The 27,112-nt window shown below is 54.7% G+C and overlaps 1 protein-coding gene across 11 annotated transcripts in view; it reads right to left on the reverse strand.

Annotated features, from left to right (window-relative positions):
- Nucleotides 1-27,112, reverse strand: part of ARHGEF10L (Rho guanine nucleotide exchange factor 10 like) — a 158,270-nt gene that overhangs the window by 43,432 nt on the left and 87,726 nt on the right. For all 11 annotated transcript variants that reach the window (XM_055353810.2, XM_031011860.3, XM_055353972.2 and 8 more), the window contains 7 exons: nt 26,553-26,726; nt 21,734-21,879; nt 19,203-19,384; nt 16,200-16,315; nt 15,514-15,641; nt 13,904-14,004; nt 5,558-5,679 (listed from right to left, as the gene is read on the reverse strand). In XM_055353810.2, the coding sequence (XP_055209785.1) occupies nt 5,558-5,679; nt 13,904-14,004; nt 15,514-15,641; nt 16,200-16,315; nt 19,203-19,384; nt 21,734-21,879; nt 26,553-26,726 (969 nt within the window). The remainder of the gene's footprint in view (nt 1-5,557; nt 5,680-13,903; nt 14,005-15,513; nt 15,642-16,199; nt 16,316-19,202; nt 19,385-21,733; nt 21,880-26,552; nt 26,727-27,112) is intronic.

Consider the following 27,112-nt stretch of genomic DNA (forward strand, 5'->3'; position numbering starts at 1 on the left):
GAGGGCCACGCACAGAAACCAGGGCTCAGCCTGTCGCCGCTGTCACCAGTAACCACCTTCCGCCTGCTCCCCCCTGAATCAGCTGCCGCAGACCCCATGTTGGGTGGCCTCTCTCTGAGGCCTGTCTCCTGAGCTAGACCTCGTCAGTCCCTCTCTCTGGCCAGGACAGCAATTCTAGGAAATGGCCTGGCCCACTCATGGGCCACACTGAAGGAGAAGACAGAGTAGAGACTGCTCTTGGCTGGAGGGAGGATGCAGCCGACCACTGGGCCCTTTTCCAGGTAGCTGCTGCCCTCTGCTGGTGCTGAAGGCCCCAGCCGTCCCTGGACCCATTGTTAGAATATTCTAACAAAATTTCTAATGGCCATGGGCGAGGGCCCTAAGAGGTCACCTCATCCAGCCTCCTCATTGCGCAGATGCCAACTTGAAGGTCAGAGGGAGGCGTGCCTGGCTCAATGTCACACAGCATGTTAGTGGCAGAGTGAGGGCTAGAATTCAAACCTTCAACATCTGGTTCAGGGCTCTTTCTATTCTGGTTGAATTTTACCCCAGAAGCCTGGCTGCACACCAGAGGCCTTGGCACTCTGGGGCCCCAGTTCTGCCTGCTGAAAAATGTGTCCTCACATTCAGAGCAGGGGGCTTCACTAAGCCCGGCCTCTGGGCTCCCTGTCTTCTCTGCTTCCTGGTGGCAGCATCTAGTTGAGGGTGCACGCCCTTTCTGCTGGGCTGATGCTCTCTCTGCTCCCTTGGTGGAGAGGAGGCCACGGCAGCCCCTGCTGAGGCATTTCCATGGCAACTCCAGTGGGTCCTGATGTCAGCTGAGTCAACAGAGCCGGGTCGAAGATGGTGGAAAATACTCAAATGGCTCCTCTCCTTCACAGGCAAGGCCCTAGCCCCTAAATGTCTTGCCTGTGCCAGGAAACTGGGAAGTCAAGGCACCCTATGCAGAAGAGAGGAGGGGAGCAAGAAGCTGTGAAGGGAAGCAGCTTTAGGTACAGCCAACACGGCTCCAGCCCCAGCTCAGTGGTTACCATCTGGATGGTACTGAACAAATCAGGTCCTCACCTACAGAGCAGAGACCCTGAAATCTCTCAGGGTGGCCGTGGGGACTGGAGAGGGAAAGTGTAAAGCACCCGGCCCAGGGCCAGTTACCCAGTACCCTGCAGCTGCTAAGGCTTACCAAAGGCCTCTCATGGGATATTCTAGCACTTCACACACCTTAGCTCATTTCATCATCAGAGCAAGGCTATGAGGGCGGAGCCATCACGGATGAGCAGGAGACAGGGTACACGGCCAACAGCAGTTCTGCCTGAGGTCGGTGAAGGTCAAGACACAGCCCAATGAACTGGTGAGCTTTGGCCTAAGCAAGCCTGGCCACAGACCCCCTGTGGGTCTGGGCTACACCCATTAGGCTCCCAAGGTGCTCGAGTCTTAAAGCATCTCAGAGCAGGCAGCACCCCCAGCCCCATCCCCAAGGCCCTGTCCCCAGGTAGGCTCTGAGACTGACCATCAGGGAAATGGGTTTGCGCTGAACCCTCCCTGCCCTCCTGCCACCCCTCCAGAGACAGCATTCCCCCTTGGATGGAGCCAGGGGTCCAAGAAGAACCTTCGACACCATAGTAGTCAGGCGTTCAGAAATGCCACAGAATAGACTCCGGTGTCCTCACCTTCCTGGGGACCAGGGTGTCCTCAGGTGTTTGCTTCCATTTCTTGACCCCTGAGCGCACCCCATGCAACTGGCTAAGCACTTGACCCAAATCATATCCTTTAATCCTCAAGGTGACCCAGTCAGGAAGGTGCTGTGACCACCCTAGTTTAAGAGACCATGAGCTGAGGCAGCATTCCTGATGTCACACTGTTGGGACTCAACCCAAGGCAGGTGGCCCCTGCTGATGCTCCTTCACACTCCCAGCTGATTCCCTTGAGTCAGAAGGCCTTGGTGTGGCCCAGCATGGGCAGGGGCCACTGTCAGCACAGACAAGAGACCTACTGCTGCCTCCTGCCCCAACACCCCTGATCCCTTGAAGGAAAGAAACCAACACATCCTCATCCACTGGTACAGAGTGCCGACCCTGTCTACACTGTGGCCAGCAACTCCCTCTGCCCAGCCCAAGCCCTCCCTAGACAAATAGTCTGGGCCACTGCTTGCCATGAGGCCAGCCAGAGCTGGAGTCACCCCCTGCCCCAGGACCACCTGGAAACGTGGTGAGCTGGAAGGGGGCCTGGGCAGAGGTTCACACAGTCACATCTGCTTCTGCAGTAATTGGACAGGGCCTTGGTACTCCCAGGCCCTAATTCACCAGGCTGCCAGCACACAGCTGATGGGGCACATTTGTCTGGACTGGTGGTGGGGTGAGGTAGGGTGTGGGCAGAGGGGGACGGCGATTTGAGGCCTAGCTAGTGCGGCCAGGCAGGCTCTGCTCTGGCTTCTGGGAGCTCCACAGGCCCCTTACCACAGAGAGTCACTCGCCTCCCTCCACTAGCCCTGGCGCTCCTAAGGAGACGGTGAGCCGGGGCCAGCAGGACTGAGGATGCTTCTGGCCTACATATTCCTGGGCCCTGAGAGCTCGCACTGAGGAGGTTCGTGGGCCCTGGTTCCCCAGGTTCGAGGTGGCAGAGGCTCCCCACCTGGATGGGGGTTTCTTTTGGGGAGGCCTTGGAGGCAGTGGCCAGTTCTGTGACTCCACCACTGGGGTCTGATCTGTCAGGGCTCAGCCTGCATCCTGTGCTCTCAAGAGACCCAAGGCCCTGGGGGAGACAGGAGAATCCAACGCCCACCATAAAGTCACCCAGGGCCAGCCTTCTGCAGGGATGCGCTAAGGCCAAGCTGGTCGCAGGCACAGTGGGTCCTGATACTCCCTACTCCATGGTCGCTGCCTCCAGCCCAAGGCCCCGGGGCCCACAGGTAACCCCCCATCTGGCATACGCCATCTATCACCAGTTAAGCCTGTCCCACCCCAACACATCTCCAATGTGTCCACCTCCCTTGCCCACGGCCTCCACCAGGGCCAGGACTAGGGTGATAGACTGGGGCACCTAGCTTGGGTACAAAATTTAAAAGGGCACCAAAAACTCAGTCACAAAAATATATATAGAGAGAGAGAGTAAGGCAACTTTAAAAAAATCAATATTAATGCAAAAAATCCACACTGAATAGTTATTTAAAAGTTTAAATACAGACAAAACCTCACCCTACACTTGAACGACCCTGGCTCACTCGCCTCACCCTAATCCTGGCCCTTTATGTATCAAGAGACAAAAAGAGTGGCCAAACCACAAGGAAAAATTTGCTGATTTGATTATATTTACGCACTGCATTAAAATAGTATTTATTGTAATTATTGAGATTTTTGACATCAGCTGAAATTTTGTGCCTGAGGCAAAGGCGCCTTACTCCAGTCACAGCCCTGGCCTCCGCCCACATCAAGTCTTGCCACGTCTCAGCAGGACCCTGAGCTGAGCTCTGAGCTGCTCCCTCCAGGTCCTTTTTTTTTTTTTTTTTTTTTTTTGAGACAGGGTCTTACTCTGTCACCCAGGCTGGAATGCAGTGGCATGATTTCGGCTCACTGCAACCTCCGCCTCCCGGGTTCAAGTGTTTTTTCCACCTCAGCGTCTCCAGTAGCTAGGACTACAGATGTGCACCATCAAGCTCAGCTAATTTTTGTATTTTTGGTAGAAACAGGGTTTCACCATGTTGGCCAGGCTGGTCTCAAACTCCTGACCTCAAGTGATCCACCTGCCTTGGCCTCCCAAAATGCTGGGATTACAGACGTGAGCTACCTCACCCAGCCGACATCCATTCCTTTTGTATTATTTACTTATTTATTTGAGACAGGGTCTCACTCTGTCCCCTAGGCTGGAGTGCAGTGGTACAATCACAGCTCACTGCAGCCTCAACCTCCTGGGCTCAAGCGATCCTCCCACCTCAGCCTCTCAAGTAGCTGGGACTATAGGCTCATGGCACACCTGGCTAATTTTTTTTTATTTTTATTTTGTAGAGATGGGGATCTTACTATGTTGCCCAGGCTGGTCTCGATCTCCTGGACTCAAGTGACCCTCCCACCTCAGCCTCCCAAAGTGCTGGGATTACAGGCATGAGCCACCACGCTCAGTCCCGGTATCCATTCTTATCTGCAATTCACTCTCACACACCAGCCAGAAGGATCCAAAAAATGCAAACTATATATCAAATCGTGCTAGTCCCTAGCTTGGGAAACATCTGTTTCCAAGGCTTTTCACTGCTCTGAGAACAAAATCCAAAGCTGACCCAGCCTGCAAGGCTGGCGTGGTCCAGCTCACCCACCAGCGGACCTCGGGGCCCACCCTCTCTCCTCCTGCCTCGCCTGGCTTCCCCCACTGTTCCTGCTGCATCCTCTGTGTGGGTTTGTCTACTGGGAATATTGTTCCCATCCCTGGGCTGAATCCTTCTCGCCATTCAGTTCTCAGTTTAAATGCCACCTCCTCCAAGAGGCCATCTCTGAACCTCAACCCACCCACGTATCTATGTGGCCCCGATGTCTTTATTACACACCTCACTCTTTTCTATTTCCTTTGGCTTGCTGGGGTTTTGCCTCTCTCTCTCCCTGCTAGGATTCAAAGCTACATAAGGGTTGGGACCTTCTATGTCTTAGTCACCACTGTATTCCCAGGGTCTAGCACACAACAGGTGCTCAGAAAATTGCATGACAAGTGAACAAATGAACTCATATCTCAAGGATTTGTTCTTTCAGCTGTTTAGATCCCCAGTCTACAGCCCAATCGGCGCATCTCTTGGGGCTCACCAATCTGGGCCTGGGTCCCCAACTGGTGCTCCCATCCCTGGAGCTGAGATGACCTCATCTCCCTGGGAAAGGGGAGGCAGTAATTGCTCCAGATGGAGGGCGAGCTAGGACAGGGTATAAGGGCAGGTAACCCGTGAGGGCTGAACATCCTCATGGTTAAGACCCTGGGTGTTGTGATCAGGCAGGGCAAGGTTCAAATTCTTACCAGCTATGTCCTTTTTGGAAAATCATAGCACCTGTCTTAGCCTTAGTTTCCTTATCTGTGAAATGGATAGAGAAACATCTAATCCCAAGGTTCTTATAGATATCAAAATAAGAGAATAGCAGGAAAGAACCAGGGGGCACAGCAGGTGCTTAATACACGGGAGGCCTGATGGCGCTGGAGCATTCCATGATGAGGGCAATCCCTGCGCCAAAGCCGGCTCCTGCCTGGTGGACCACAAAGCACCCAACCCACAGTGGCTGGCACAGCCGCTTCGGCATGATCTGGAGCCATGCCATCAACAGATGAGATCACTGCTGTTTATTATCTCAAAATAATGGAATTTTCCATTCACTTGACCCACAGTGGTTGTTCGCCTCCATTTTTTTGGTGGGAAAGCTGATTCCCGAAGCAACAAAAAGGCTTGACCAAATCTGTCAGTAAGAATTTAGAAGCCACAGCTGGAACCTGAGCCTTCCCTGCTGTGGGCGCTCCCTGGAAACTCTGGTTCTCCCAGGCGAGGGGGAGCCGCAGCCACCTTCGAGGTCGGCTCAGCAAGATCCACTCCACTCACCTGCAGGCTGAGTGCCCGGGAGGAGAAGGCAGGGATGCAGCAGGCCAGGATCGGGCACCAGAACGGGGCTTTGCTCTTCTTGTCCTCATCCGGGCATAGCCAGCCTGGCTGGTTCTCCTCCCCTACAGCGAGAGGAAGGAGGTGGGTAGAGCTGGTCAGAGTCCAAGGACCAACTGGGCCATGAGGAGCCCTCCAAGCCCCAGGGAGCCACTGCAGGCCCCAGAAGCCTGGCCCCATCCAGTCACTCCCCACCCTACTCCTGCCGGACTGAGATGAAATCCAGCCTCAGGAGTGATGCCGTGGCCAGGGTCTCAGGCAGGGAGCTGAAAAACAAGGTCCCAGCTTGACCACCCTACTGCTGAACAACCCTGTGCAAGTCACCCCAACTCTCTGAGCCTCAATTTCTTTGCCTAGAAAATAGGAATGCTAGAAATGCCTTGGTCCTGTGGTTGTTGTGAGGATCAAATGAAATAATAGATGTAAAAGGGTTTTTAAAAAATGTTAAGATGCTGAACAGAGTCCAGACCCCTGTTGCCTTGAATTTCTGTTGCAGAGTAGGAGACAGACCATGAATGATCAGAGGACAGGAGGTCGCCATTGCGGCACTCGCACTTGACCATGGTGGTGATGGAAATGCAGAAGAATCACGCTCCTGCTTCCTTCAAGACAACCCTGAAATTAGGAAGCCGCCTGCCTCCAGTTCACCCACCCTAGCTGTGCCCCAAAGCTCCCAGGGACCTGTTACAAGTACAGATGCCTAACCCGATCCCAGACCCAGGACTCACCACGGGAGGTCACCATGCTAAAGAGTGTCTGCTAAACCTCGTTCTCTGTGGAGGCTCCTTTACATGGCTCGGGGCTCTGCTCACATGTCCCCTCCTCCGAGAAGTCCTCCCTGACCACCCTGACTACAGTGGCCCCTTCTCTCAGGAATCACTCTAAAGACCCTGTCTTACTTTCCTCGCAGCCTTCATGATGATCTAAAATCATCTGTGGTCCATTTCCATAAGTCTCTAATATCAAAGCTGTAGTCAGTGGGGGTCTGCACTGTCTCATTCACCACTGTCCCCTGACACCCAGCACACTGCAAGGCACATAGCGAGTGCTCGGAAAACATGGCTGGAAAGAATGAATGAAAGGAAGGAGGGAGGAATAAACCACCGTCCGTCCTGAAGAATTCTCCCTGCGAAGGATCCCTTCCTTCTTTACACTCCCTATGAGGACTCCCTTCCAGGAAGCCCACAGCAGGGATGAGCGTGATGAAGACACCACCTACTATGCACCCACACATCAGGCACCACACTGAGCGCCACCGTCTATGCCCTGGTTAGTCTTCACAATCGCTGAGCACAGTCAGAATCATTATTTTCACTCCACAGAGGATGACACTGGCACTTAGGGATTTAGTAATGTGGCCAGGCCACAGCCATGGCTAGGGGGCAGCACCCAGATTCAGGCCTAGATGTGACACCCAAGACTGAATTCTCTGGACTAAACCAGGCAGCCTTCAGCAACCGCACCCACTGATGCTCCGTCGCAAAGGCCTGTGGGCAAGGTGATGCTAGAGTAGCTCTGTCGCAGGCAGCCAGAGCCTGCCCCTCCCCTAGGAGGGGCCAGGTCAGCCGGAGAGTTCCCGCCAGCCACACTGGGGCCCCCTGACACTACAGTCATCTTTGCTCGGCAGCCAGGCTCATCCTGCTAAAACTTACACCTGGCCTCGCCGTTCCCCTGCTTGGAAACATCAGTGGAGTCCCAGTCCGCCCAGAATAAGATCCAAACTCTCCTGGAAGAGCTGCGAAGGTCCCTTCCCTCCCCAGCCTCCTCCCTCGGCCACCGGCTCCACCGCGCTGGACTGTGCTCAGCAACCTCGCCGGGACGGGCCCAGAGGTTCCCGCTGTCCGGAATGCCGCCCCTCAGCTCCCCAGGGCTGGCTCCTCTCCTTCTCAGAGAGGCCTGCACCGCCCATGTCTCCATGCCCTGGCCTCCACCACCTGTCGTCTCAGCCCATTGGAGGGTATCACACCTCTCACAGCTACTCCCTGTTCCTCCACCAGTGTGGCTCTTCTTCCTTTGTTGTGTGCACATGTGCACGTGTGCACGCGTGCGTGTGTGTGCACATGGAGGTAGGGGCTCCCCCACCATGCCAGTGTTCTATGAAGGCCGAAACCTCCCACCCTATTCCCTCCTACACCTCACCCAACCCACCCACGCAGGGCTAGACCCACCACAGACCATCACTACATTCAGGGACATGAACAAAAAGTCTCTTTTCTCAGAGCCTCATTTTCCAGGTTTGTCAGATGTACCCACGACATGAACGTTAATCTGACTCGCTTTCATCAAAGAGACCCTGCCGGGTCAGAGAGAAGGGCTGGACATGAGTGAGGAAGGACCACCCTGAGAGCAGCCCTCATGCCGTCACTGCTCAAGAGAGGTGGCACCTGAATGCTGGCACAGCAAGAGGAGCTGGGATGAGGTGGCAGGTGAGGATGCTATTTGAGAAGTGAAAGACATTCCCAAATGTCAGGCTTGATGATGTGAAGGCGCCAGCACCCGGCGGGCTCACACCCTCCGGCCTGAGTCACTGAGCGGTGAACTCATTCCCGAAATGGGCCCAGAGGCATCCTCCATGTCTGGTCCTCTACCCTGCTGGGCCCTGGAAACAGAGTCATGTAAGACCTGATCCCTGCCACCAGGGAGGAAAGGCCTACATGAGAGACCCTCAGGGAAAGGGCACGACCACACAGGGCACGCGCGTTGCCATAACAGACACCTCTACATGCCCCGCACCTCACAGTTTCCACACTGCCTCACTGCATCCTCACAGCCATCACGGGAGATACGTCCTTCCATCCGCACTCCACGCTGGCCAGCAGAGGAAAGGGGAAAGCAGGGGAAGATCCAGATGCCAAGGAACTAACCCACGGGGGCGCCTTGCACGGTGCCTGCGACGCACCTTGTCCCGGGGCAGCACGGCTCTCCTAGCCTCTGCTAGTGTGCCAGGGCTCGCCATGCTGCCTCTTGGACAAGCCCCTGGGCAGCAAATAAAGATAGGCCAGATTTGAGAGCTTGTCCCTGCTCTCAAGGAACTTACAATCAAGCAGACCCTCACCTCTACCAGCCAAGAGCTCTGGTCTGGACCCCCAATTCCTCACCCCACAACCTGCAGGAGCTGGGTGAGCGAGCATCTCCCCGCCCTAGCCCCCGTCACCAGGGCGCCCAGAGCTCAGCTCCTCTCTTTCCTCCCCGAACACCCACAGCCCATCAAGTCCTGGCAATTTATTCATACGTATTTTTTTTAATGATCTGACCTTCTCCTTCCAGATGGTGCCTTCCCTGCCTGCGACTGGGGACGTTACAAGAAAATGGAGTCGTTGCTCCCCATCTGCCACTGCCATTGTTCCCGTCACAAAACCAGAGTGGCGGAGACCAAATTAGAAGGCTGCTGTCGCTGAAAATTGAAAGCCCGCTTGGGATAAGTGACATTAAGAACTGGCACCGACTGCAGAGCCGCGATTTCCAGTTGACGCTAAGTGGGGGCTTATTTAGCACCCGGCTCTGTTTGCCAACACCCCCTGGGCATGAGAGCTCCCCATGGGACACAGGGAGCAGCTCCAGGGTTGCAGATCCCCCGCCACCCTCAGAACAATCCCCTCTGATCTGCTAGAAGGGCCTGGGCAGATCCCACCTCAGTCTCCAACTCACTATGTGACACGGAGCCAAGTACTTACCCTCTCTGAGCCTGTGGCCTCATCTAGAAAATGGGGGAAGGAACGCCAACCATCTGGAGTTGTGAGCACTGGAAATCATATATATCATGACCAGCAGACACCAGGCACTCCGGAAATAGCAGCCATGGTGGTCACTGTCCTCGCTGCTCATGGTCTGACTGTTGCTATTACTGAGGGCAGCTGAGCCCACCGCAGGCCCTGCCCTGCTTCTCCAGCCCGACCTGCCTCCCAGACTCCTATTGGGCTCAGTCCCAGTATCGTGCCTTTACTGCTCTTCCCGAACTTCCCAAACTTAAAGCCACCTTCAAGATACCGCTCACACCTCCCCAGCACCATGGAGATGCTGCTGGCCACAGCCACAGATGTCAGGATGGGCTGGACCTCAGCAGGCATCTCATCCAACCACCTGTCCCCTACAGAGAGGGCCACTGGTGTCCAGGGAGGCCAAGCAAGCAGCCACAGTCTCCCAGCTGGGGTAAAACCAGGGTCGGACTCCAAGGCCACGCCCTCAGCCCTACTCCTGGAGAGGAGACCCATCCCTTCCAGCTGCAGGGTGTGGGCAGATCCCAGCACCAGCCTGTGGGCCAGCAGTGAGGGTTCAAGGACATGATGAGGTCTGGAACACACTTCACACTCTGCCAGGGCTGTGCTCAGACCCAGCAGCTGGAGTCATCCCGGAAGGAATACTGGCGTCAGTGTGATGACTATGGGCCAGAAAACTAAACCAAATGAGAGGCAGCAAGGGAGGGCCCAGCCCTGCGCTCAGGCTCATTGCCTCAGGCCACCTGGTTATGTCCCTGTGAGTTTGGCATTAGCCATGGCCTGCTGGGCCCATGTCCCCTTGAGAGGTGGGAATGAGGAGGGCCATGGGTGGGAGGAGCTCCAAGGGCCCGGGGAGGGTAAGAGGCAGCAATGCAGCTTTGTGAGCAGAGCAGGTGGTGGCGGCGGAGGGTACAGGAGGGAAATGAGGGAGCCCCCTACCTCACCTCTTCATTCTCTGGGACCTTCCATCTGCAGCCCTGTTCTGGAGCTTTTACCAACAAGAGCCTAACCGGTAGAAAGAGGTAGGAAGATATCCTGGCCCTGTACTAAATCGCGTGTGACCTCAGAAAGGCCATTCCCCATCTGAAATGCAGACACTCCTTGACCTAGGAGCCCCTCTCACAGCTCCTATGTGCCAAGGGCTGGCTGTCTAGGCATCTTCCATGCACCATCTCCCCACATTTTCACGAGAGCCCTGTGCAGGGGGCACTGGCATTTTCCCCGTTTTCTGGTGGAAAATCCAAGGCATCTCAGAGTTAGTTTGCTGGGATCACAGAGCTGGTCAGCGGCAGAGCTGGGAACGGAACCCACAGGGTCTGGTTCCATTTCCCATGGTGCTGAGGACCACCCCTTACTGCCTCTCAAACCTTCCTGTGTGCCAAAGAATGCAACAGGGCCCTTGGAGATCTAGTCCAACTCACAAATAGGAAAACTGGGTCTCAGGATGGAGTCTGCCTTTCCCAGGACCACAAGGCATGGTGGTGGCCATGCTGGGGTTTCAACGGGGTCCCCAGATTCCCCAGGGTTCCCTGCCCCTCCAAGGGGCAGAGCTGATCCCCTCTCCCAGATCGCAGGCTCCCCCACCACATCCCTCTCCTTTCTCAATCTTCAGATTATGATCCTGACACACTGTAGTCAGGGAGGGAGGAAGATATAGAAAATAAAATAAAGGAATAACAGCCTTTGTGAATAAATGTTTTTAACATATTCTATTTCTAACAGGCTCATATTATCGTCCCCTCCCAAACCAGCCACTGCAGATAAAAAAAAAAAATACTGGCAAAATAAAAGAAACAAATTATTCAAGCCCCAGGGGAACCCAGGCATTCAAATAAGATTTCAAATGACTCTTCTTCCATTAAAACTTTTGCTGCAGTGAAGCTGTGTGGAGATAAGGCAGCCCAGCATCTTCACAGGCTGCCAAGAGCTGGGGCTGTCCGAATCGCCGTCTCCCATCCCTCCAGCACCAAGCCCCATGCAGCAAAGCACATGCAGTTCAAACAGGACATTCATCTGCCTTTAAAGCAGGTGTAACATGGGGCTCAGGCACTTCTCAGGATGGAAGTGATGCATGGGGTGGGGAGGGGAGCGCATGGCCCAAGGGGCAGGGAAGCCACATTAGCCTTTCTGAGGGCCAGGATTCCCAAAGTCTTCTGCCAGGGACAGGACAGCTTCTGCTTAAAACACTTTCTGCACCCTCCAAAGGCCTTCTGGTCACCAAGAAACATCCAGCTGAGGTCAGAGCAATATCAGCACTGGATCCAAGAAGGGATGGGCTGAGTAGAAGCCTCTGGTCCAGGTTCCTCCACAGGCAACCCCTCCCATTCCTGCCCCCACCTCCACACCTGCCCCTCCCATGCCCTCTCCCCACAGCAGCCAGAATGACCCACTTAAATGAAAATCAGATCGGGACATTATCCAGCTCTCAATGCTATAATGCACAGCTTCCCATCATGCCCAGAACAAATCCCATACGGCTCTCCCCGGCTTCCCAGAAAACCTGCCCACAACACACCCCCCTACCTCCCTCCCCTTCATCTGCCAGTGCTGGCCACTCTGGGCTTCCTTCTGTCCCTACCTCAGGGCCTTTGCACTTGCTGTCCCCATACCTGGATCACTCTGACCAGATCTTTGTGCAGCTTCTGAGGTCCCCGCCTCAGGGGTCCCCCAGATGGCAGCCCCAGCCCAGCTCTATGCCCTGCACAGCATAACACCTGCTTGCAGATTTGCTCCCCATTTAATGTCCACCTGCCTGCCCCTCATAAATCTAAGTTCCTTGAGAGCAGAGATCTCTCTGTTTTTGTCATTATTCTTCCCCCATGCCCAAAACTATGTAGAGTCTCAACAGTTTTTTCAATTAATGAAAACCAGTGACATAGGTCCTAACTTCTTTTTTTTTTTTTCTTTTTTGAGACGGAGTCTCACTCTCTCACTCAGGCTGGAGTACAGTGGCACGATCTTGGCTCACTGCAACCTCTACCTCCTAGGTTCAAGTGATTCTCCTGCCTCAACCTCTCGAGTAGCTGGGACTACAGACATGCGCCACCATGTCTGGCTAATTTTTTTTGTATTTTTAGTAGAGATGGGGTTTCACCATGTTGGCCAGGATGGTCTCGAACTCCTGACCTCAGGTGATCTGCCCGCCTCGGCCTCCCAAAGTGCTAGGATTACAGGCGTGAGCCACCGCGCCCAGCCAAAGGTCCTGACTTCTTTCCAGAAATGTCTTTTTGTTTGTTTTGTTTTGCTTTGTTTTGTTTTTGAGATGGAGTCTGGCTCTGTTGCCCAGGCTGGAGTGCAGTGGCATGATCTTGGCTCACCGCAAACTCGAACTCCCGGATTCAAGCAATTCTCCTGCTTTGGCCTCCCGAGTAGCTGGGACTACAGGCGTGTGCCAGGCTAATTTTTTGTATTTTTAGTAGAAACAGGGTTTCACCATGTTAGCCAGGATGATCTCGATCTCCTGACCTCGTGATCCACCCGCCTCAGCCTCCCAAAGTGCTGGGATTACAGGCGTGAGCCACCGCGCCCGGCCTTCCATAAATGTGTTAAAACCTATTGAAAATGTATGCTTCTCTATAGAAAGATCATACCAGAAACAAAAATAAAAAAACATTCCTGCTATTGGCTGGCATCAGCAAATGGGAACTGTAGTACATCACAGGGAATAATAGCTCTGTCTGGAGGGGACATAAGCCTCTCACCAACTCAAAAAATGGACAAGTAAAGTAATCATAACTTAATGAATGCAGTCTGCAGACAGACTCTTGCCAAGCCAAGGAAGCAGAATGGATGGGGATCGAGACTGGGCTTTGGAGTCAGGCCACCCAGGGTCTGCAGCCCAGATCTGCCCCTTCCTTCTGTGTGACCTCAGGCAACTCCCCGCACATCTCTGTGCCTTAGAATCCTCAATGCAAAAAGAGATTCTCAACAGACCTAACTCTTAAGTCTACTGTGAATGTGAAATGAAAAAGATGCACAAAAAATACTCAGAAAAGTGCATGTAAATATCCGTTTATGTATCTGTATTCATACCATGGGGTGCACAGGAAGAAAAACATAGTAACGAGGTCTTTGGTCTTTGAGAATCAGTATAGTCCAACCTGCATCATTTTTCTGGGTAACAGCTTTATTGAGATATAATCCAGTTACCATAAAACGCATCCTTTTAAAGTGCACACGCCACTGATTTTTGGTGTAGTCACAGAGTTGAGCAATCACCACCATCTAATTTTAGAACATTTTCATCACCTCTACCAAAAAACCCTTAGCAGTCATTCTCCATTACCCTCTCCTCTCAGGTCCCTAGCAACCACTAATTTACTTTCTGTCAAGTTGCATCAATTCCTAGATGGGGAAGCTGAGGCTCAGAGAGGGGAAGTGACTTGTCTAGGGTCACAAAGCAGAGCCTCCGGCTCTGGCCCCAGCTGTTTCTCCACCGCACCGCCTCCCTCCCACTCAGAAGCCTCCCTGCCCCCCGCTGACCCTGAACACCCATCCTGTACCCTCACTCACCCCAAACCTCCCCGTTCCACACCACTGCCCCCTGAGGCACTCTCCCTGGGGCTATACTCACGGAGTCCGATTTTGGCCAAATGTAACCTGTTGACCCAGGAAATCTTGCTCAGGGGGTTAGGGGTGATGAAAACCACCATGAAGCTGATGGGGCGGCCGGACCTGTGGTGAGAAGGGTTAGAGTGGATGTGTGAGTACCCACACAAGGGCCAGGCTCCCCCAGCTGTCACGTAGTACTTCCTTCAACCCACACGCCCTGGAGATCAAGGAGGTCTGGTCAGAGCATCCCCAAAACGTGGCCAAAGAGGTCAGTGGCTTGGCAAAGCCTCGGTCCCCTGGGGGAGGAATCCCTCCGCCCACAACGGCCCCCAGAGGGAGGTACCTGGCCAGGGTGGCCGAGCCACGCTCCCCAGCCTGGCTCCAGGAGCCTCTGGCTTTGTGCCCGGCAGAGCCTCTGCAGGCTGCGACTCCACCTGGTCAGCGGTCAGCTGTCCACAGGTCTTAGACACCTTACATGTCTGACCACGTGCCTCTAGAGGGAGGAATGGGTCTCACTTGGGTCTGTTCCCAGCACCTGGCATGGGGCAGTTGCTCAGTAAATGTTTGCTGAGTGGACACAGGAATGAATGAAGAAATGAATGAATCGGGTTAAGCACCAGTTTGGGGCAACCAGAGGTTGCTGTTGTCACCACGCTGTCCTCTCACCTCAGAACAGTGGGGGCCTTCTCAGCCCTTTGGGAGGTGGGCAGGGCAGTGTCACAAGCCTCTAGGGTGCACATGGAGAATGAGAGGCAGAGAGAAGGGAGATGGAAGAAGGGAGATGGACAGGCCACTCAACAGGGAGGCAGCAGATTCAAAGCTGCTGACTCCTGCACATGGTCCCCTGGGGGACTGAGCCCATGGTCCTACCTCAAATGATAGTGCTCCAACCTTCTCTTCCTTGCAGCCACTGTGCTTGTGACACTCTATCCCCACCTTCACCCCACCCTGGAGGCCAAAACCTGGGCATTGAGCCCCCTCATTGCACTGGCCTGGGCTTCAGAGTCAGACCTCATCAGGACCCAGCTCTGTCTCTCACGATGTGGCCTTCAGCCTCTCCTGAAACTCTCTGAGCCTCACCTTCCTCATCTGTAAAATGGAAATAAAAAGACCCAACTTACAAAGCCTCAGGAGGACCAGAAAGATCCCGTTCCCTGTCTCTGCCAGGCCGAGCAGCTATGTCTGTCATCAGTTCCACAAACCTCAGTTGGGGTCTACTGTGCACAGCTCCGGTGGTGGGCATTCTGGGGCTAAGGTGGTGCTGGGGGGAGGCTGGGTCCAGAGAGAGGAAACCCAGGGCCTGGCCTGGGGGCCTAGATAGGCTGAAGTGACTGAAAAGGACACAGCGCAAATGGAACTGACCAATGGCAGAGTGTCTGAGTATCCTAACAGTGGGCCAGGCTTATCCAGGACATGACCAGGGTGTTCATTCATTCATTCATTCCACAGTCTTTTCATGAGCACCTACTACGTGCCAGGTGCTATCCCAGACATGGCCCACGATGCCTACATATCCACTCCCACCACGGCATCTCGACAAATAAGAGGGCTCCAGGTACCCTCTCCGGATCCCCTGCTCCACTGGAAGCCCAGCAGAGGCAGCAGCCCTCCCTCCAAGACCCCTCCTCTCACTTGTCGGGTTTCCCAGGAAGCAGGAGCCTGAGACGGCACTTGTTGGCCGAGTGGATCTCTTCCTCCTTCACCCGCATCAGCCTCTGCAGGGCCAGGCACCAGTCTTGAGCCACAGTCATGTTCAGGTTCTAGGGTTCAGGAGGCCAATGAGGTCACCACACAGCCCACTGGCTCCCCAGAAGCCACACCAGATCCTACAGGAATCACAGCACCCCAGAGGAAGAGAAACTGAAGAAGTCCTGGAGCCTTACTGAGGCTGCACATTTAGCCCCACGCAGGAGGCCAACTCGCCATGCCCCAGGCTTCCCAGCCCTGGGCTCAGATCCCACCTGGAGCCCTCCTCTGAGAGGGACATGCCGTCGCAGCCAGCTTCCCCTCCACGCTGGGTAGAGGCCCAGGAGGGGCCACATAACGGAATGGCCACTGTGCAGAGAACAAACAAAGGCCCCACAGCCAGGCTCCACTCAACCCAAACCAGAGGATGCGCCCGAACCAGCGGCCGCAAAAGAGACTTCCAGGCAGGGACATGGAGCTTCAGCAGTGACAGTTGCCAACAGGAGCTCAGAAACTAGGAGCACATTGGGGACATGGGCCAGGAGAGGAGCCCCTCCCTACTCAGCTTTCTGAATCCAGGCACTGCCCACACTGGGGAGCTCAGGCCAAAAAGGTCAGGCCAGGCCACGTACCTGGTAGGTGCCGTGCAGCGTGCTGATGAGAAGCGTGATCTGCTCCACCACGGCCAGGTCCTTCTGCAGGTCCTGCAGCTCCTGGAAGAGGCGTGGGGGGCCAAGGTACACCTTATCTGGGCAGAGAAGAGACCAACTCAGGCACAGGTGAAGGCGCTAACAAGAAGCCAAGCATCTGCTCACAACAAAAAAGATCCAGAGGCCGGGCGCGGTGGCTCACGCCTGTAATCCCAGCACTTTGGGAGGCCGAGGCAGGCAGATCACGAGGTCAGGAGATCGAGACCATCCTGGCTAATACGGTGAAACCCTGTCTGTACTAAAAAATACAAAGAAAAAAATTAGCCGGGCATGGTGGCGGGCACCTGTAGTACCAGCTACTCAGGAGGCTGAGGCAGGAGAATGAGGTGAACCTGGGAGGCAGAGCTTGCAGTGAGCCGAGATCACGCCACTGCACTCCAGCCTGGGTGACAGAGCAAGACTCCAACCCAAAAAAAACAGAAAGAGTTCCAGAAAGTAACATCCAGTTCCTACCCTGACCAGAGCACCCAGACTAGCTGGGAAGCCAGATCCTTTCAAGAGTAAAGTCTAACACCTGAGATCCAGGCCACAGTCAGTCTGTACAAAGGGCTGTATGAGACCATAAGACCAAGAGCAAGCTGTGCCTGGGAGAGAGGAGGGGCCCGCATGGGGCTGGAAGTGTGGTGGGCACTGCCAGGAGAGAAAGACAAGAGCGTGTGCAAAGGCACTGTGGCTTGAGGCAGCCCATAAACAGCAAGTTGTTCAAAGACATCCTGAGGACCTATCGTGTGCCAGGTTCCATGCTAGAGACTGGAGACAGCAGTACACAAGACAGCGTCCTCATTCTTCCGGAGCTTATGACCTTGGCAGGACAAGTGGCGGAGGAAGCAGTCAGTTAACGATTGTGGGTGGGAGGAGGTGGTCGGGAGAAAGATATCAGTGTGATGGGACAGTGATGGGGTGAGGGGGCCCAGATCACCAGTGATGATACAGATGGAGTAAGGGTGAGATGGGGGTAGGGGGTGGCAGGTAGAGATAGAGCAGGAGGGTCCAGGAGGACCAGATGGGGAAGGCCTTGAACGCTAGGCCCCTGGGCTAGGAATTTGGACTGTATTCTCTAGGCCGTGGTTTTGCACACTGAGGTCTTATGAAGCCCCAGGGGAGTGGAGGGGAAGCCTTATTTGGGGTTTTCATTTAGATAATTATCTGAAAAACAGGTGCGTATCCTGAGTCACCTGTGTGGAATGAGTTTAAAGCCACACTCTGGTGCCTGGTATCAAGGCTTCCATGGACTATGGCACCTGAATGGTCACCTGGTAACAAGCAAAGAGCATGGCGAGCTTGGGACGTGGACAATGCGCTCACATCAGAGGGGCTCTGCAGTGACCCAAACTGGGGAGCTCATGGGAAATGCAGATCCCCACAGGGCACCCTGTGGCACAGGCACGAAAGCGCAGAGGAACCTGCTCTACCAGGGCCTGTGCCACATCCACACTGTGAGCAAATTGGTTTCAGCAAAACAACATCATCCATCACATTACATTAATGCTGTTAATTTGAATGTTATGGTTTTGTAGCTTTATTTTTATTCGATTTGTGATTTGGTTTTGGTTTTATGGTTCTTCAAGGGCTATAAGCAGAAGGAGTTGATTACAGGGAGTTTTGCGTTTGTATATATTTGAATAACAATATAATGAACGGTTCCACAAGAACTTCTTTCCCCTTTCGAAGGGGTCTGGCAGTACGTGACTCTGGTTTGAGGAATGCAGCCACAGACACATCATTGTCACCGAAGGAGGGATCCCCTAAGCGTCCCTGGAGTGCATGAAGGATGCTAGACCGCATGACCAGCAGAAAGGAACCCTGTGCCCCAAGCGGCGGGGAAGGAGTGCAGTTAAGCCAGGGCAGAAGGTGCCTCCGAGGAAGGCACGTGGGGCAGAGGACTCTTCCTACCCAGCAGAGCTGAGGAAAGAGACAGCATCTGGAAGTGGGCACAGCTGTCCCGGACCAGCACCCAGACAGCAAGAGTAGGTGGTGCAATCACTCCCTCAGAATTTCCAGAATTGTGGGTGGCCCATGAGGCAGCCTCCTGGGTCAGACAGCAGACAGAGGGGGAAGTGAAACCCCAGTGCCTTTCTCACCCACAGAAGATGCCTCGGGCACCAGAGTTCCTTTCTGCTGCAATTTAGCATCCTGCATGCATTCAAGGAACACTTATTAATGCCCACCGTACCCTAGGCTCCTGGACAGGGCTGCAGCCAGGCTGAGAGGAGAGACATCAACCGATCGATCACCCATAAAGGGGAAAATGTACCAGAGGTCTCGAGAGCACAGGAGGGGCGAACTGGCCCAGCATGAGGGCATAAGAAAAGGCTTCTCTGAGGAAGTGCCATTTGAGCCAAGAGCAGATGAGACAAAAACAGGATGGCAGGAGAGTACTTGGCAAAAGGCACAGGCTGGAGAGGGCATGGTGGGAGGGAGCGTGGCCCATCCAGGAGCCCAGAGGGGCTGGCATGACTGCAGCAGAGAGAAGGGGCAGAGGGAGGTGTGTGAGGCAGGTGGGACACCCTCAGGACCGGCAATGGGAAGCCACTGGGGCAGGATGACGTGCACTGATCTGACCTGCATTTGGAAGAATCAGCCCTGGGGATGGGCAGAGGATGGACAGGGAGGGGGCCCAGGTAGGAGGAGGGAGGAAGAGCAGCCAGGTAGCTGGCACAGCAGGACAGAGTGTGCGGCAGCCAATGTGAAGGTGGAGCAAAGTGTGTGGATTGGGAGATGCACCTGCGCACACCCAGGTGAGGCCATGGCTCTGCATTTTGGTCCAGGGTGGGGCTGCAAAACCAGCAAGAGCTTCCTGGCCAAGCCACCCATCAGCCTGTGTAGGGGTCCCCAAGACAGGGCCAAGCCTGGGTAGGAGCAGCCCAGGCTGTGGCTGGTGAGGGCGAGGGTGACGAACGCAGGGCACAGAGAGGGGGTACTCACTCTGAGCCTGCCCTGAGGCGGAGGCCTTCTTGGCGCCTGAGTGCTGGATGAGCACATTGTCCTTGTCATAGGTGCCACCGTCCTGGCCCACCTCCACCACCTGCACCTGGGGCAGTGCCGTGTTCCACTTCACAACGTACTTGGGCCCCAGGGGCACCAGGCTGCTGATCTCCAGCTGGCCCCTGTTGGAACAGAGAGGACAAGGCCCTGGAGAGGCCGCAGCCACCCTGCCCCAGGGCTGGCCCAGGGCATTGCTCCTCCACACCAGCTCAGCCAGGCTTCACGCAGCCCCAGCACAAGACCTCAGACCAAAACCAAGCCAGGCAGAGCAGGGAGCCCTCGCCAGGGTAGAAGCACCAGGCGCCTAGGCCCCAGCCCCATATCCAGAATCACATGCCACCAGAGCCCCAGAGCCCCAGAGCCCCGGAGCCCCCTGAACCACGTACCTGTGGTTGGCAGGCCTGGGAAAAAAGACAAGAAGGAAAGGGAGGTTGTTATTACAATGGAGTGGCTAATCTGGGGGCTGTGACCCCGCTGGGGGCCAGCCATGGGGCTGGGCATCGGGAATAGAAGGAGAGACAGCCTCTTGCGGGGAGTGAGGGCATCAGAGGCCAGGTGTGGACAGAAGCGGGCCTTCCTCCATCTCTGGGTCTCACAACAGCCCCGCTAGGAAGCTTAGATGATCCCAGACAAGGACACTGATCCTCAGTCAAGTGAAGTGACTCAGCCCAAATCACCCAAACTGATTCCCCAAAACCGAGCCACTAGCGCCCCGCTTTGCACTTTGCGCTGGAGCAACATGAAGGCAGAGAGGGTATTCATCACACCGCCGGCACCACACGGTGCCCAGGATATAAACGGGACTGAAGAATTACCCTCTTTGATTGAGTGAGTGAGTAAATGAATGAATGGGTCAGCCATAAGCCCTGCCCAGACCCATCTGTGACAGAGGCTTCCTTGCCTGAGTCCCCATCCAGGCCCTGAGCTCCCGGAGGCAGGGGCTGGATCTCATTCTAGGTGTGAACTGGCACAGAGCCAGGTCTCGGTCTACATTCAATGGATTCATAGACGGGCGGACAAATGGGTGGATGGTGAATGAGTGCACAGGTCCTGAAACAGCCCTGCTTGTCCCCTTCCAGGACTCGTGATCGGTAACCACGGAAAATCCCCAAACCTACTCTGTGGCCAAACCCAGGAAGGCCCAAGCTGACTCGGTACAGAGCCTAGAACTGATTCAGCTGGGAGGCGGGAGAGCTATGCTGGGATTCACATTCCACTGAGGTGACTGTTTCCCTCCTGGATTTCGGTGATTGTAGCCATACTATTGCTTCTGTGATGCTTTTTAAAGTGGTGTCGAGGCGGGGCACGGTGGCTTACACCTGTAATCCCAGCACTTTGGGAGGCCGAGGCAGGCCGATCACCTGAGGTCAGGAGTTTGAGACCAGCCTGGCCAACATGGTGAAACCCCTCTCTAATAAAAATACAATAAAAAAAAAAATCAGCCAGGTATGGTGGCACATGCCTATAATCCCAGCTACTCGGGAGGCTGAGGCAAAAGAATCACTTAAACCTAGGAGGCAGAGGTTGCAGTGAACCGAGATCATGCCATTGCACTCCAGCCTGGGAGACAGAGCAAGATTCCATCTCAAAAAATAATAAAATAAAATAAAGTCTTGTCAAATATTGAGAGCAGAGGTTCTCCTAAGAGCCTGGCTAGAAAAACCACAGCTGAAGTTCTCAGGGAGCATTTGATACAGGGTCCCCTGCAGGACCAAGCAGGGGATGCGAGCGGGTGAGCCGGGCAAGGCAGGAAGGCTGGAGAATGGCAGGGCCCAAGCCCCAGTGCCAGGCCCACGTGGCATTGGGCAGCCAGGCCCCAGAATGTCAGATCTCTCCTATGTCTCACCCACGGTGTGGGCTCCCTGTGTTACTAAAACATAAGATACCCAGGAGCCTAAAGCAACTGATGGGCCACATCTTCAGGCTCTGGCCTAAAGCCTCACCCTCACCCCACATCAGGGCTCCGGCTCCCAGGCACAGCCCAGCAGCCAGGCTCTGGGCATTTCCACAATCCCCGGCCCAGAACCAGCAAACCAGGCTCCTCTGGGCCGATGAGGATGCTCCGGTCTGTGGGGGAAAGGCAAAGGCTCACATTGAGAAATTCTGTGATCTGGCCAGAGCAAAACAGATTTGAGTTAAAGCCACAGGGATCTGGGGTAGACACAAGGAAGAATCTCTTGAATTTCAATGTGGACAAAACCACTGTTTAGTCACCAACTGCAGAGTTCCAAAACAAACAACTCTGTACCATGGACAGCTGTGTGCCCGAGGCTGAGGGCTGCCCCCGTTGACTGCTCCAGGTACTTCCCAGCGTTGGGGACCAGTGGCAGAGGGATGGGAGAGGAATATTGGAAGTCTAAACCAAGCTCACATGGGGTCCCACTGTAGAGCGGCCAGCCAAGAGACTGGAGTAGGGCGGGATGGGGTCTCCAGGGAGGGGTGATTGCCCCCTCCAACCCAGGCCCACTTACTTGAAGTTGATGTTGGCGCAGACAAGCATGTCGTTGAGCAGGAAGACCCGACGCTCCTTGGACTTAATTAGCTGCCCGCGGTCACCGTACACGGTCTCTGTCAACGTCTCACACAGGAGCAGCTGCCGCTGGCCTGAGGTCAACAGCTGGAGGAGGGGCAGGGAAGGTCAGCATCAGCATCGCGGCCCGGCAGCTTTACCATGCCGGAGACCCAGAATCCTCCCATGGTGCAGAAAGGGAGACTGAGGCTAGGAGAGGTGGAGGAGATGAAGCCACTCCCTCCATCCCTGGGTGACAAGATGCACTGGGGAGGAAGACCAGAGGACCACACATCAGGGCCTCCTCTCGGAGGCCATGGGGAGACTGAGCATTCACCAGCACCCGTGTGGGCCCACCAGCCAGTGCCCCCTTCTCAGGTGAGCCAGCCATTGCCAGCCCCTCTCTGTAGGGATTCTGCCTGATTGCCACTGCCAGGGACACAGCTCTGGAGTTACAGAGGTGGCTCTGCCCCCGTCCCCACTCCTGCTGTGAAGCCCTCGGGCAGGTCACTTCGCATGTCCAAGCCTTAGTTTACTCAGCTACAAAGTGGGGGCAGATACCTCTACTGCTCAGATCACACAAGGTAATGAACATGTGACCGGGTCTGGCTACGTGATTCTTGGGGTCCAGGGCAAAATGAAAACACAGGCTCTTGTTCAAAGTGACTACGAATTTCAAGATGGCCGTGGCAGAACATGAAAGCAAGCATGGGGCCCTTCTGGGCACCAGCCATGTATGATGGCACAGGTCATGTGTGATGGCACAGGTCACGTGTGACGACACGGGTCATGTGTGATGACACAGGTCATGGCCTGAGAGGCCAGCCCTTTATGTGTGCTCCATAGACAGCTACTGTCTGTGATAGTCTTCACAGTGGAGCAGGCATGGCCTTGTGCAGGGGACCCCATCCTGCACCCCAACCTGTTGAAAGCCTTGGCCTGTCTCGCCTCTTAGGTGGCCTCATGACAGAGTTGGAACAGACCTGCCAATCAATAACACCACCCTCTGAGGACAAAGACTTTCACACCCCAGGCATCCAAGCAGGCATTTGCCAACCTCAGGCTGGATGTCAAGACCCCCGCTGCTAGTGTCAGGGCCACCAACCCATCCACGGACCCCTGGGAAAACGTCTTTTTTCTAAAGGGGATTTTTTTTCTGGGAGGGAGGGAGGATATTCAGCAAAATTCATTCCCAAAACCCGTGACTCTGACGACAACCATTACTCTCCCCTTCCTTCCCCATCCTGTCTGGGAAAAGGACAGATCACCCCGAGCCTCCCCGGGACAGAAAAGGACAGATCACCATGAGCCTCCCCAAAGAGAAAAAGACAGATCACCCCCAGGCATCCCCAGGACAGAAAAGGACAGATCACCCTGAGCCTCCTCAGGAGAGAATGCTGCTCTTCTCCAAAGCATCATCTTTCTCAAGTCGGCACACAACCAAAAGTCCCAGTGGGACCAAATGCCCAGGGTGTGCCAGGCACTGAGGATGCCGCTTAATATTCCACATCTCATTGAATCAGCTCAGCGGTCCTTGAGGCCATCCCCATTGCCCAGGTGAGGAAACTGAGATTCCAGGGGTAAAGTGACTTGCTGAGACTCACCCACTGTTGATTGACAGCACAGCACAGAGCCAGGCCACATTCAGCATTCCCTGCATTGAGCAGCTAGTGCACAGTGTGACAGGAGCCAGGGGAGGCCCCACCACTCCTAACATGCAGGAGGACTTGGGGTCCCCCACAGCTGCTAAGGCCAAGCTCCGCCTCACTATTTCCACAAGGAAACCAAACGCCAACTCAAGAGACCACTACTCAGACCTTGAAGACAGCAGGGCCCCCCACCCCAAGGGCTGCCAAATGTGCCACGACCTAAAACTTGGAAGAGGAAAGTCCCGTGGGCTCTGGCAGTCAGCGCTGCCCCCTTGGCAGATGAAAACCAACAAAAAGAAAAAGAAAACCAGGATATTGCACAAACGGCCCTCTGGAGGCTCCTGCCTAGGCTATTTTGAAACAGCTGGCATGGTTCCGTTTCGGGTTACACCCAGTTTCGTTTCTGCTTCTCCCTGGGTGATGGTGATAGGGACATCACTGAACAGGTCACAGAACTGGCCAGGACTGTCCAGGGAGGGCCCTGGAGGGGGAAGCCCAGGGTGCGGCCTCCACCACACTCTTCCTAACATCTCATATGGTCCAACCCATCCTCACCCGGCAAATGGAGACATGGAAGCTTAGAGCCTCTAGTCCTTTGCCCAGCATCAAAGAGGTCTCCCTTACCTCCAGCCAGGGCCCACCTCACAGAGCAGGAGAGGGCAGAACGGCTCTTCCCAACCACTACAGAATTTATTTCCTCCTCCCAAGAGGCCTCTCCCCACTGTGGCTGCACAGGTGTATGAGGCAAAGCAAGAGAAAGCCTCTTGGTCACCGAAGAGGGAGCCGAAGGTGGGGAGAGGAGAAGATTCCTGAGCGCAAAGGCCAGCACAGGTGGCCATGGCGGGGCTGAAGGCTTTTTCTCCCGAGACATTCCAAACTCGAGGCTTGTGTGGGGGATGGCTGAGTTAGTCCTGCCTGGAACCAGGGGGTGGAGAGTGACCCTGCCCCTCATGCCCAACCTGAGCCACGTGGATGGGGACATCCCCAGGAGAGGGCGCTGTCCCCTGCCCATCTCGTCTTCCCCAGCCCAATCCTCCTGGAGCAGGTAAAATAAACTCAGATGCCTTAGGGGCCAGCAGGTAACATCAGTGGGAAAGGTGGGTAGGAACCAAGGGGAAGTGGGCAGCTGCCACTCGGGGGGCTGGTGCCACGTGGGAAGGTGGGTCGGTGAGCCAGCTCTTCCTACCCTCCCAGGAGACCCACAAGTCTGAATTTTATAGGATCTCTCTCAATTTTTAAATGTTGGCAACTACTGCCATGTTCTTAAAAATACTGTGTGGGCCAGGCACCGTGGCTCATGCCTGTAATCCCAACACTTTGGGAGGCTGAGGCAGGAGGATCACTTGATCCCAGGAGTTTGAGACCAGCCTGGGCATCATAGTGAGACCCCATCTCTACAAAAAAAAAAAAAATTAATTAGCTGGGTGTGGTAGCTCGTGCTTGTAGTCCCAGCTACTCAAGAGGCTGAGGCAGGAGGCTCACTTGAGCCCAGGAGCTCAAGGCTGCAGTGAGCCGTTATTGTACCACTGTACTCCAGCCTGGGCAACAGCATGAGGCCCTGTCTCAAAATAAAATTAAATTAAATAGAATAAAATACTGTGTGGACCACAACACAACCTGCAACCTGAATTTGGCCTGAAGCAAGAGAGTCCTAAGATGTGGGTTGCCTGAAGCTTGGCACTGCAGGGGACCCTACAAGACGCCTTGTCCCCGCCCCACTTCACAGGCATGGGGTGGAAAGCAAAGATGCTGATGCAGGTTAGACAGCGTTCTATACTGTAAAGTGTAGCGCACATGGAAAGGGCCACTGTCCCTCTGGGCACTCCTTCCTGGACTCTTAGAAAGGTCTTCCCCATGCTGCTGAAACCTCCCTCCTGGGAACGGCCAGCCATAGGCCTTAGTTCTGCTTCTAGGACCCCACAGAGCCAAGAGGCTCCCAGTTTATTCCCCAGAAAATTTGAACCTCTCCCTATGACCTCACACAGTATCCGTTCTCCAAAGAACAGTCCTGCAATGTGCCCAGGGCCTGGGCACCCCAGCCTGAACTATCCCAGACCTCCCCTACCCTCCAGTAGGTGAACAGGGGGGCTGGGGTGTGGGACCTCCCAGAGACCCCAGCACAGAGCCAGGTAGTTCATGTCATGTGCTGAGAGGGAAGAAGAGGGACTCCAGTGACCAACAGGTGACTCTGTGAGGTGACCTTGTGCTTTAAAAACAGGCTCCTCTACAGACTTATTTGCAAGTCTTTTGGTTTTTTGTTTTTTTTTTTTTTTCCTTTAGAGACAGAGTCTCCCTCTGTCACCCAGGCTGGAGTACAGTGGCACAATCTCGGTTCACTGCAACTTCTGCCTCCTGAGTTCAAGTGATTCTCCTTCCTCAGCCTTCCGGGATTACAGGCATGTGCCACCATGCCTGGCTAATTTTTATATTTTTAGTAGAGACAAGGTTTCACCATGTTGGCCAGGCTGGTCTCGAACTCCTGACCTCAGGTGATCTGCCTGCCTCAGCCTCCCAAAGTGCTGGGACTACAGGCGTGAGCTACCACGCCCAGCCCAATTTTCTTTTTTTTTTTTTTAATAGCATGTTCCTAAGCGGCAACCGCAAAACGTGGCATGGACTTTTCATCTTTCTTCTTGTGTTAAGGACAATCACGAAGCCGCTTTGCCAGCTCCCTCTTTTGTGGCAGCAGCCCTGGGGCTCCGGTGCTATTAAATGCTCCTCGTTTCAAAGGGAGCAAGTGAGGTTCAGAGAGGGTGGGTGATTCCCTTGAGGGCACACAGCAAGCACCTGTGGCAAAATCTGGATCTAAACCCAGATTCTGACTCTCCAGAGCCTGCTCATTTAACTAGGCTTTGATTTCTGGAGACTTTACTGGAAATCACACTGATGCACAAAATGAACTTTTATCCTAAAATAACATGAACAGGAATGAACGTGGGGGTCCCGCTGAGGATCCAGTCCCCAAGGTCACATCCTTGGAAGAGCAAGACCTCCCCTCCCTCAGAGAACACTGCCACCTAGTGGGTGGCGTGGGGCAGGGGCATGGGCAGGAGCACAGGTGAGGGCAGGCAGGTGAGGGCAGGCAGGTGAGGGCAGGCAGGTGAGGGCAGGCAGGTGGGAGGCCCAGCTCACCTTGTTGAGGCTGCTGCGGTCACTGACGCTCTTGGTCAGCTGCTGGATCTCAGCCACCTGGTCAGCCAGCCGCTTCTGCTCGTTCAGCTTCTCAGCCAGCGTCTCCAGCTCTGTGAGGGCCAGCTGCAGCGACAGCCTGTCTGGATGGCCCCTGGGGGTGTTCTTCAGCATGTCCTGCCAGGTCAGAGCAGAGACTGAGCAGCCCACCCGTGACCAACTCTACCCCAGCCTGGGGCAAAGCCTCACCCTGCGCAACCCCCTACACACACTGGGTCTGCAAAGGGCCCGGCCTGAGGCCAGGACAGATGGCACCAGATGCAGAACAAGACCTCAAGAAACAGCTAATGCATGAAAAAGAAAACAAAAGCATGGATCTTTCTAGGAATAGACCCACATGAACTGAAAGCGGGGTCTCAAACAGATATTTGTCCAGCCATGTTCATAGCAGCATTAGCCACAGTCGCCAAAATGTGGAGGCAAAAATGTCCGTCGACAGACGAACGGGTAAACAAAATGTGGTCTCTCCATACAATGGCGTATTATTCAGCCTTGAAAAGGAA

Source organism: Gorilla gorilla, chromosome 1, assembly GCF_029281585.2.
Source record: "Gorilla gorilla gorilla isolate KB3781 chromosome 1, NHGRI_mGorGor1-v2.1_pri, whole genome shotgun sequence".
NCBI classification, from domain to species: Eukaryota; Metazoa; Chordata; class Mammalia; order Primates; family Hominidae; genus Gorilla; species Gorilla gorilla.